The following is a 12,461-nucleotide window of genomic DNA, read 5'->3' as shown; positions in this document are numbered from 1 at the left end:
CTGACAGAGCTCAGAGAAAAGAGGACCGAGGCAGAGTGATGTCGCCATCTGGTGTCCTTTTCATTTTCCTGAATAGTCTGTATTTCAGAGCCTCCAGGTTGTGCAGCTCAGTCATCTCACAGCCTTAAATGAATATCTGATGAATTATTATCTCTGTAGTTGTAATAGTTGGTCAAACAGCATAATGCTGCACAAACCTCAAAATGTAACGTTTATTGTTACCACTGCTGAGTCGGGCTCTCCACTATGGTGAACAATTATGTATCATAGTGTGTTTAATTTGCTGTTCATTGGGGCGATACGGCCCTAGATTGATTGACTGATTGATTGATTCTTGATGATCAGAGACTGACAAACACTCGATAAACAGCAAAATATTAAAATCTGTAGTAGATGTTTTGTAACAGTTTTGTGTTATACCTCCTCACTGTGCTTCCTCTATGCATAAGTAATATCTTGATACACATTGAACTTGCATTAATTACTGATAGTGTTTTTTTCTTTCTTGCAGATAAAAACTTGAAAAGTCCCTTTTATTTCCTTCAGGTCTTCAGCATCTCTGTATTTAGACCCAGACTTTAGAAGTTTTGCTTTTCAGCCGTGTCTCCAGCAGCTATATTTATTGAAGGTGCCAGAGAAAAATAAAACTTTTTTTACATCTCCAGTGTCTCCTCTGCCCAGATTCTATTCTTGTCTCCTTTCAATCCATTTCTTTATTTCTTTATTTACCTCTGCTCAGGAGCTCATAACATAACTCTCTCCAATAGAGAACAAAGAGTTTCAACACTTCACACTGTGATTTAAATCTACACACCGAGTATTCCCTCTTATTATCCACGACCAAAGGATAATGTCAACATAGAGGGGTTGAAATGTAGTTGTCTTAGAAATGAATACTTGCACTGTATAAACAGCTTGTGTGTCTGAGTGATGATTCATGTTCTCGGCTCCATCGCCCACAGACACAAACAGGTTCAGACTGAGACTACAGTGTGAATGAATGTCTCTGTAGATTGAGAGGCTACATCCACTATGGGCTGTGGGAGTCAGAAATACAGTATAGTTCATATGAATGCACAAAATCATCGCTCTGAGTTCATTGCATTAATTCCATTATTCGTGTATTTGATTTTAATTCAGACAAAGAATTTACCAAACAGATTTCCAGATACAATTTATTTTTTTCTTACACAAATCTCATAAAGTTTCAGATTCCAGCCATTTATCTGCTAAAAATGTTCACTTATTGCCTTGGCTTTATTAGATTCAACTGTATAATTATAATAATAATAATAATAATAATAATAAACAAGCATGTATTCTTCTTCCTTATAAGTCAGTAAGCATCTCCGAAAGAGCTGGAATCTAATGCCATTACTGTACAACCCCACCGTGGCGGTGCGTGTGTTTACCTGGATCTGCCTTAACCTTTCACATAAATCAGTGTGCAGAGTTAAAAGAATCGGAAAAGCAGGCGACGCACGATTTGCAGGAGGACAAAGATGATTGTCAGAGAAAATGAAGGAAAACGAGCTGTCGACCTTCACTGACAGAAAGACTGCTGTTTTTTTTTTCCTTTGGGAGCCTTGCTGAGTATTCTAAATAATGTATGCACGTTTCAACGCACAGAACACGTGCATTCGTATGCTTTAGTATGCATGTCTAGTCGCAGTGTGCATCTACCGTGTTTGCTACTCTACGCGAGGGACAGAATGTCACGGGGGAGGCTGCAGCGGTGCGGACATCCTCGAGAAAGACAGCGAAAGATAAAAACTTGTCACATATTCACACGCTCTATCTGTGGGAAACCAGGCAGCTGGTGAAGCGGAGGAGGACGAGGAGGCAGAGGAGGTTGCGGTGTCAACTCTGTACCAGTCTCTCGCGCGCTCTCGCTCAGCCTCGACGCAGCTCATGGAGTTTCTGGGCGACGTTTTCAAGCTCTGACTCGATGGCTGCCAGGCTTTCAATTTCAGGCTCCTGTACAGAGCAAGTAGGAAAAATACAACTACAGAGTTAACAATCATAAATTATATGTGTATATATACAGCTTTAAATATATGGGAACCACAGACTATATATAAAGATGGATGACAAGTAACCACTTCCTCCAGTTGTGCAAAAATGAAGCCAAAATATCCCAGATAAGGGGATGTTATTTTATATTCAATTTCTGCCAGTAGATTCCTTTCACCTAAATCTTACACACTGGACCTTTAAAACCAAACTTTAACTCTTGGATGCATCAGTTTATGAAGAACAACCTTAAATGACAGAAACCATCTATAACCATTATAAACACTTTTCAGTTTGGACACCAACAATGAGTGTGACCTATACTGCATCGGGCCACCAGGGGGAGATCAAGATGAATTTGGCTTCATTTTTGGGGGGAGCTTTTACATCGTCCATCTTTATATACAGTCTATGATCAGAACTTAATCTGCTTCCATGTCAATTCTTACTCAGTTATATATAACTCATAATGTTAAACTTTTCCTCTTCTTCATCTCTGTCTCTTTTCATTGTTGGAAGATAAAAGCAGTGGAGCGCTCACCTCTGACTTCCTGCTGGCGCTCCCCTCCTCCTCCAAACCCTTCTCCTCCGGCGCCCTCTTGGCGATCATCTGCAGCTCCTTCTCCTCTGGACTCTTCTGACCGCCTCTTTTCTTCTTCTTCTTCTCCCCCTCCTCATCCTCGGGCACCTCCTTGGAATGATGCGGCACCTCCTGCTGACTGTCTCCCTCCTCCGCCTCCTCTTCGTGGGCCTTCTTCTTCAGCTGCAAGCCCTTGCCCCTCTTGCTCCACCGCTTCAGGTTCTCCCTGCTCCCTCTCTTCACATCCTCCTCCTGCTCCTCCTTGTGTTTGTGGGCTAAATGTGAAGATCTCTTGTCTTTCTCCTCTTCGTCCTTCTCATCTAACGTCTGCTCTTTTGATTTGTGTCTGTCTCTCTTCTCAGCGGACACAGCACCTGGGAATATGAAAAATACAAAAAAAATCAGGGTGCATTTTCCCACCTGTTTTCTTACTGAAACACCTTCAGAACACCACCAGCAGAGTCCAGCCTCAGCAAGTTTCCACTTCTTGTAATGAAATGTTTCTTGCCAGCTGGCAGCTCGGCCTCCAGTCCTGCTAGCTGTGCTTTAAGGGAATTAACAGCGTGGCGGGAGCAATCAGATGACTTGGCAGAGGCTCGCTGTTACAGAATAGGTGCATTGCTTTTGCCATTTTAGCTCCGGAAAAATAATTTCTTTGTTAAGTTGCGGAAAGATTCGACTGCAGTTTTAATCCGAGCCTGATTTCAGAGATAATGCAGAATGCACGAGCTGTTCATTTAGATTCTAGGACATGGAGACGTTTAATCATTTCTGTTGGAGTGCTGTCAGTGTGCCAGCAAAATTGGCCTCGCTCCCCTGTGGGGGGGCTGAATTTCATCTCGTAGATGGAAGCACTTCCATCAATCACCCGGCCCTGTGGTGGCAGCGGGTTTCATCTACGAGCCAGTTTGTGTTTTTTTGCACTCTGCATATCTTAAAATTCTGCAGCTGCCTTCGGTCAAATTCTATCTTTTAATTTGCTTTGATGTAAAATAAGTAAAAAATAAACCCGGCTTGACTGGACCCTTAAAACATCAAGCTCTAAATTTGAATATACATGTTTCCACAAGTTTATCTGTTCACCCATTTTCCTTTTGCGTCTTTCAAATTGACAGCGACAGCTATGTGAAGAACAAAAGAGAGAAATTACCTTTCTCATCCATGGTCATATTTTCCTCCTCTGAATTTCCTCTCTTCTCTTCACTTCCCTCCTCCACTTCCTCTTCTACCTCTTCTTCCCTCTTTTCAGCCTTGCCCTCGCTCCGATCATCCGCAGCCTCAGAGATCTGACTTCCTGGGCTCTCGTCATCCTCTCTCTTCACTTGCACTTCATCGATGATGTCACCCTCCTCCAGAGACCCTCCATCTCTCGGGCTCTCACCTTTGTCTCCATTCCTATTTCCTGTCCTCTTCTTCTGTGAGAGGATGGATCTTTCACCGGGGCCTCCTAAAGCCTCCAGCATGGATCGATCTGAACATGAAGGGGGGGGGGGAATTTACTGGAGGATATTGATTTTACAGTGATGTTAAAGGACGGTGCTTATACACAAAAGCACTTCAGAATATTAGAGCACACTTTACTGTCCGATCTGTGTGCTTTTGATTCATGAGGTGAGGCCTGTGAGTCAGATTTTACATGGAAACAACTAAATGACATGATTCTTACATTTTCTCATTAAACCTGGAGGACCGATCTGATTTATTTATAACAGCAACATGTCAGGATGAGTCATATTCTTCTACTTTTGCCATTTCACCAGAGTTATTTGAGCTCAAACTATCAACAGATCAATTAAGTTAATATGATATGATTTTGGACAATTAATTTGAATATAATTAACAGATTAATTAACTAAGCAAAAACTGTGTCTATGATGCCATTGACTGAAATCATTTCAGATGCATCCGTCATTAGACACTCACAGTAAAGGTCAGTATGGGGGAAAGTGGACTCATCATTAAGTAAACATTGCCATTTAATTTACCTCAAATGCATGTATTGATTATGGAGACAACAGATATTTACACTTTGCAATAACGTCTAATCTACTGAATCTGTACTCTGACCCTTTTCCTACCACTTTATCATTCTTGCACTTCTCGTACAGCTCTAAACTTGGACGTTAGAGTTGGTAGAAATGCATCATTTTTCAAAGGAATTTTTGTCTAAGAGGAGTTCAGTCAAAGGCAACTGGACACGTTCGTAGATTCCTGAAGACGTTTCACTTCTCAGGAAGCGTCTCTGAGGTGTTCTTGACCTGATTCTGTCCACAGAAAGTTTAAATTCTCCTCAACACTCTCACACTGCTTGTCTGCCCTGTTTCCCTGACTACAAAAATAGGAAATAATGGAGGTGAAACATAATTTCAAGACCTTATTGCTCAAAATGGAACCAATCGAGATAAACAAACATCAGAGCAAAGTTTGGCTCTGATGACTAACTCTTTGTTCAGTTTCCCATGAATCAGCGCGACTGTAGAAACTCACCTGAAGCGTCTGTAGCCTGAGGAATTGGTGTCGGGGGGTCAAGAGGTGAAGCAGCGTCGGTCTGCGGCTGAGCTCTTTCTTGGTCACCTGAAATTATATTTTTTTAAATTTGAGGTTCCTTTCTAAGTCACCAGTCTTCAAACAAATAAACAGGCTCAGCACCAAAACAGGCATGTGTACGATCTGTGACTCACCTTGAACAGAGATCTCCTGCAGCTCCTTCAGGAAGTTATGATGGCGAAGGATTGTAACAAGCCTGTCATCTGCAAACACACACACACACACACACACACACACACACACACACACACACACACACACACACACACACACACACACACACACACACACACACACACACACACACACACACACACACACACACACACACACACACACACACACACACACACACACACAAAAATAAATGCTTAAAGACCTCGTTTGAGAAAGAAAAGAACAGATAAAAGACAATAAACTGATCCCGTCTGGGGATAAAACACAGGTAAATGTCTTTTCCCTTCATTCTTTTTCATCAGCCTCAGCAGCTTGCTTCAGTGGGTTTGTCAGAGTTAATTGCCCTGAAATTTACTGCTTTCAAAGCAGCAGCACAATTAATCATTTGGCCCACAGAGACTCCCCCCACGTGAATTGCAGCTGCAGAGAGAGCCGGACTTTCTGCTGACCCACAAATGGCACCGTGTTCGGTACTGTACACGGCACAAAAAAAAAAAAAAAAAATAGACAACCTCTGCGCTGTATGTGCCGTGATACCAGTGTGTGATATTTCTTTTACAGCCCCTCGTATTTCTCTCTCTTTTCTCTCCATCCATGTCCGTGACTCCCCCCCCACCTCTCCCGCTCCGTTCATCCCTCTGGTGGTTTACAGTTTCCCTCTACGAGCGAGAAGAGCTCTGATTGATTTTTTTTTCTTTACAAGGACAGCATCAAGGTAATACAATGACTATGTAACTGAATAGTTTTTTACTGAGTGCTAGTGACCCCACTGTGCAGCGGGTTTTTTTACCCAGCAGCCACTGCATCAATCCATTAACCTTATGATGTGGTCATCATGCATCATGATGCTGATGGAGAGGGAGAGTTAAGTAGGTCTCTAGTTATACAGTGGATCTTATCTTAGGGAGGTGGTTAACACAAAATGAGCTGTAAGCAAACAAAGTGCCCAAAACCCTAATTAGTACAAACAGGGTGATGATAATGAAGATGAACTTACACACAACTCAAAGCCTCACAATGTTGTGCTATATAAAACTTCACACTCCAACTCATCCAAATCCAAGTGCACAAATCATTATCGAAAGGTGACTTAATTTAATTAATTGCATGCCTATAAATTATCAATTATATGTCGGCTGGAATTTGAGTTTTATTTATTTTCATTTAAGCAGCCTTTATTAAATCAGATTAGTCCCCTTGAGAGACCTGACCAAGAATAGCAGCAACACAGTTTCAACAGTAGAAAATTAGCAAAGACAGATTGATACATTAAAACTTAAACTGGATTTTACCAGAGCCTTCAACTTGTTTAACGTTATAGTTTATCAAACTCAAAATCAGTTTGCAAATGAATCCATGTTTTAGGTGCCGAAAAAACCCAAAATCTTTCTTCCCCAATTCAGTCCGAAACTTTGGGAACAATAAATCACAAAATGCCCACAGAAGGAAGATTAGGAATTAAGATCACTGAGGTATTCTCTCAAAAATGTTGTCACATGGTTATGGTGGTTATGATATTGCAGGAACGGGGTTGAAAAAAAGGGACACCCTGTATAGTTGGGACATACAACATAATGTATATGTAGATACGTGCTACAGTGTGTGTTTGAAGAAGGGAGTGAAAGCAATAAAAGAGGGAAGAATTGCCCAGTGGCTCACCTGTCTTCAGAATGACCAGACACTCCTGACTGACAGGTATGGGGTGGGGCCTCGATAGCACATCTGCCAACGCCTCCACAACACATTTCATCACCTGCAGGAAAAGACAGTGGCTCAAAAACGTTTCCTGCAACATCTGGCACTGCCTATGAAAGAACTGGTTTCAATTGTCGGTGAAACCCTGTGAACCAGGGGCCTGGATGGGAACATGGACTCGAACATGTCTACACTGTTTTATGGAGTCAAATTCCTCTGCTTCTCTTTGAATGCAGCTATTGTGCTACCTCGGCCACTAATTCAAAGAGCGAGACTCTCTTAGATGACGGATCAAAATCATTTCAACTCCCATTGTGCGTCCAATGTCGAGCCAATCCCACATATCAGATCATTTTTTAGCTCTTATCTTTCAAAGGGTTCTGCTTCTGTCTGCCAGATCTCTGAACGTCCGTCTCATTTCGCTGTAACATCGTCCTCATCTTCCCTTTGTATCCTCATCGCTCAAAAACCTGATTCTAGAAACTACACGCTCTGTCTTTCTCTCTCTCACACACACGTTTGCATATCCTTGTTGGGAAATTACATTGACTTCCATTCATTGTGGACAGCCTAACCCCAACTTACATGTTACAGTAATACCTTATAAATGATGTTTGGCCTCATTTGGACCAATGAGGGCTACTGTTCCCGACAAGGCGCCGGAAAATATTCCAAAGAGGTAACAGAAAGTGGATTACTCTCGCTCCCTCTCTCTTCCATCATGGATCCAGCATCATACCAAACCACGAAGGTCAAAGGCTCTCTATTGCTCTCAAAATGGTATCTATCGATTTGAACAAGGTTATATACTAGACAGCTCCCGGTGGAGGAGGTAATGAAACGAGCTGAACTGCTCGGACCAAGTCATTTCTAATCACTGCTGCCACTTCAGAGTGTGGCAGGGCAGCTAAGCACACGCCCACACTATAATGAAGCAATGTATATAATGTATATGGTACATTTGATCATATGCAAATAAATTATTATTCTTGCAGTATAGATTTAACTACTGTAGGGCTACATCTATTACTACCAGGGGGCTGTATAATGCTCGTTCTACTACAGTACTGTAATGATACTATCATTGCTAATACATTATATTATAATAATAATACAAAAAATTATTGTTACCTTCACGTCCTCATTCTCCAGCTGACTTGAAGTCACTGGCAATGAAAGAACTGGAAGAAAAACAAAGAAAGGTGAAACATGTATCAGGCTGTCATTACTTGTCATTTTAATAAAACCCTATAGCTATAGTGTTTTAGCTTGTTTGTCATCTCAGTGACCGAATGATTATGAAAGCACTGTGGGTTTCAGGGACTAAATGTGCCAGATGTGAATTCTCTGCGTCTCTCTCTCTCTCTCTCTCCCCCTCTGCAGTTACAGATGTGTCTGTCGCTGTCCTTGGTGCTGAACACCAGCCTGTCACATCCCTATATGCACATTTACGCACATTTACGCACATTTCTCCGAACAAACCCAAGCACCAATTAACTTCATTCAGGGCTTTTCTTCTCGTTTCTTACCGCAGGTGGACAGTGCTGTCAGAATGAACAGTCCTCTCCCGATCATGTTTGGACACAACGAGGCTCTCCAGGAATAGAAAAACAGCGGAGCTTTATTTCAGAAGGTTCAGTTGTTCGGGGGTTTTTAAGTCCGGTGGATTTAAGGACGCATTCTGAACTAAACTTGGCCGCCTTTCGGTATTTCTGGAGAGCTGAAAATCTCCAGCTGCGTCGGTGACCCGCAGATCCTCCGTCCTCTCCTCTCCGGTCTCTCCACCGACACCTCACCGCGACGGAGCCCGGTTTTATAGGACGACGCGGGGAGAGGAAGTGACATCATCCTGGGACAAACTATTACCACTGTGTACCTGCTCCGTACCTCGGTGGTTGTCAGGGCGTGGACAGGTTCACACCACGGAAGTGATCTGGCTTCTTTAGAGTTAATGATGACATTTTATTATATTAATAAATGGACGCTTTGGCACCAGCTTATAATAATAATGATACTATAATTAGGATCGTCACAATGATAAACATCACAGTATGAATAATTTAAATAAGAAGAATGAGTTACAGGGTGCTTTACAGTGCAAAGTCTGAAATCATAGAGAAGCCGGATCACGCTCGACAACGTAATAATACAAATCATATAAATATAAGAACATTAAAACAATAAAATGTAAATATTACAAAAGAAGAATTGATTCTAATGGTCTTGCTCTTGCTTATTGGTTATTTTCTTATTTCTCTATCTAATCACCTGTAGCTCTTCATTTAGATCGAGAGGGTCTAGGAGTGGGGAGATTTCCTTTGTGAAATTACTTGATGTGCTATCTGTACACATAAAAAAACTTTAAACCCCAAAATTCAATAAATAAACCTATAAAATAACTATTGGAAATAACAAAAAACGTTAAAAACACCAGTCTGTACAGGTGAGTTTTTAATCACTTTTTATAAACTGAGGCACTGATGCAGCGTAGGAGCCAAAGATGACTTAAAAGAATGAAACTGCATCTAAATGACTGCAACATGGTTTTAGAAACAGGCAGCGTTTGTGAAGGAAAGCACACACACCACACCGTGTCTCCATCACATCATGTTCTGCAGGGCAAAGCTGCATCATCGTACTGTATTTGCTGATCTTGTCTCCTGATGACCTGAATGCGTTGCTAGGTGACGGTTTATTGAAAATTACTGCCGTCATTGTTGTTGTAGCGCCCACTTTGATCATGTGAGCAGGTGGACTGAATAGGAGTTAAAAAAAAAAAAAAAAAAAAAGGAGAACACATTTTTCACATTTAATAAGCCGGGACATTTACCCTTCTTATCAGCAGACTAATGAGAGGCACACATGAGGGTGGCTGTTAAATAACATGCAGTGTATAATAGATGTTAATAAATTAATATAAATGCTGGTTCGAGTACAAAACACATGTTTAAATCATGCGTGATTATGAAAAGGTGCTGGATGTGTCATGAATTATGTTGCTCAGCTTAAGTCACTGTGAGATTGTGGGATTACTCTTAATGGATCATCAGATGATTATTAGCTTTGATTTGTGCAAGAGTTACCAGGAATTCAGCGCCATAGAAAAAGGTCATGTTAGGCTCCTGCATGAGCCATGATCTGCATCTCTTAGAGTCCACCAGCACCTGTGGTTACAGCAAATGGGTATATCCATCCATCCATCCATCCATTATTTATACCACTTGTCCTTTGAGGGTCGTGGGGGAAGCTGGAGCTAATTGGACAGCGACAAACAACCATTCACACTCCCATTCATACCTATGATCAATTTAAAGTCTCCAATCAACCTAATCCCCAATCTGCATGTCTTCAGACTGTGGGGGGAAGCCGGGGAACCGGGAGAAAACCCACACGGACACAGAGAGAACATGGGAACTCCACGCAGACAGACCTGGTCTAAACCGGGATGTGAAACCAGGAACTTTCTTGCAATGGAGTGAAAAAGGCCAAACTGTGTCTTCATGTTGTACCAGGAATGTGATCGTGACCAGTCAATATTACTTAAAGGGATAATTCACATAAAAATGAAAATTCCCTCATTATCTACTCACCACTATGCTGGTGGAGGGGTGGGTGAAGTGTTTGAGTCCACAAAACACTTTTGGAGTTTCAGGGGTAAACAGCTTTGCAGCAGAATCCAATACAATTGAAGTAAAACACAACAGACAAAAACATAAAATGCCTCCCTGCTGCTCCTGTGGCGTCATCCCAGTGTCCGTTAGCACCAACATTCAATTTTGACTCTAAACAGCAAAATTGACTCCATGTTTTTAGTCTAAATGCCGTCTGCTATCCTCCTCTGGAGCCGCGTTCACAGCGAACATTTAGAATAAAAACATGGTGTAAATGATCTGGTTTTGAGTCAAATTTAATTGAACTAATCACCCACACACGTACAGTAATGTGATCATTTCTTCATGGTGAACATCCTGACACAGTACAAGCTGCATTATTTCATTATTCTGTGTTACATTACTGTGTTTTTTTAATCCTCACCATAGAGGGTCACTAAATGTAATAACTCTAAACAAATACTGTGCTAACTTATGGAACATCCTTCAACTGTTTGTTCTCTTTCATAAGCGCCAGGTCCCAAATGTACACAGGCTCATGAGGTCATTTTGTATGTTCAGTTGCTACTGACACGTTCATTAAAAATCGCGACGACAACACAAAGGGGTTTCCAAGGTGTGGGCCGGACTCTTTGTGGTTTCAAATTTCCTGCGACGCCGTTTACCAAGATCCCAAAGATCTCATTATGCTTCCAGTGAGACAATAAAGGCCAATATGCGTCAGAGCCGGATCCATATTTGCTCCTCCGGCAACCGGCAACGGCTTTGTTTAAACACGGAGAGGGTTTTTCTTTGAATGTGCTAATAGGGTCATTATGAAATCCGACAGCGACGAGGACTGACTGGAATAAAGTCCGAGAGAGGTGATCGAAAAATGGGGATAGGAAATACAAAATGTCCATCCTAAAGTGAAGGGGTTAAATAAAATACTTACTGGACGATAAATTTGTTCATTTTACCTTACCCTTGAGATTGTTTTATTAAATAAACACATTAAAAGGGGCCTCTCCCATTCAGGGTCAGAGCCATAAAAGGTTTTACCTCCATTAGACATGTTTACCTGGAAACATCCTATTCTGCTCCATATAATTCGACCCTGCACCGCTCAGTAAACACCGGCTCTCATTCTCCATTCAAGGGCTGAATTAACAATAAGAAAGCGAAGCAGAGTAGCTGGAGATGAGCTTAATATAGCTTCCACCTGTCCACGGAGTTAGACTAATCCAACAGTCAACACATGATGCACTCTTCACTCTGTTTAACCAGATGAATAGATGATCATATATCACAGCTACTTATACAAATCAATAGTGAGGACTCCCATACTCGCCCTTCGGTAGTATGCACAATATTAAAAGGTTCTTTTCGTGTTGCCTGTGGTGTGGTGCTCTGCCTCGTCCTGTGCTTGCTGCATAATAATGCCGGTGCTGCAGGACTGAGGAGTGAAAGTGGGCCAGCAGCAGCCTGAAGATCTGAGGAGCAGACGCGTGACTAAACCGTCTGCGGTTTGAAAAGTCACAGCTTTCTGCGGAAAAAAAGTCTACAGACGACAAAACTCTTTTTTTTTTTTACACGTTGACATCACGTTGCTGGAGCCGATCGTGCGCGTGTGCGGAGACAACATGTTACTGTGAACGAGGTGAGCCCACTCAGCCTCCAAGGTTAATGGATTTTAATGTGGGGGATTGATTCCTAATCTTTGTCTTTTCAGTGTCAGTGCAACAGAATGATTGGACATAATGCACCTTGGCAACACCACAAAACTTAAAGTGAGGAAGAGAGAGCCTGAGGGCTTCAGGATTGGGTCCAGGTACTGAGACAAGAAAACACTTTCATAG

The 12,461-nt window shown here is 41.9% G+C and overlaps 1 protein-coding gene across 1 annotated transcript; it reads right to left on the bottom strand.

The window, feature by feature from the left end:
• Positions 1–1,161: 1,161 nt before the first annotated feature.
• chga (chromogranin A) lies at positions 1,162–8,877 on the bottom strand. Its single transcript, XM_034580911.1, has 8 exons — positions 8,542–8,877; positions 8,144–8,193; positions 6,977–7,070; positions 5,275–5,343; positions 5,081–5,167; positions 3,744–4,064; positions 2,555–2,967; positions 1,162–1,977 (listed from the first exon to the last, which is right to left on the bottom strand). The coding sequence occupies exons 1-8, from the start codon at positions 8,585–8,587 to the stop codon at positions 1,894–1,896; spliced, it is 1,164 nt and encodes a 387-aa protein (XP_034436802.1). The 5' UTR covers positions 8,588–8,877; the 3' UTR covers positions 1,162–1,893.
• Between the last annotated feature and the right edge of the window lie 3,584 nt (positions 8,878–12,461).

This window comes from Hippoglossus hippoglossus, chromosome 24 (genome assembly GCF_009819705.1).
Source record: "Hippoglossus hippoglossus isolate fHipHip1 chromosome 24, fHipHip1.pri, whole genome shotgun sequence".
Taxonomy (NCBI): domain Eukaryota; kingdom Metazoa; phylum Chordata; class Actinopteri; order Pleuronectiformes; family Pleuronectidae; genus Hippoglossus; species Hippoglossus hippoglossus.
The sequence above is the reverse complement of the archived record's forward strand: the minus strand, read 5'-3'. Positions and strand labels throughout refer to the sequence as shown.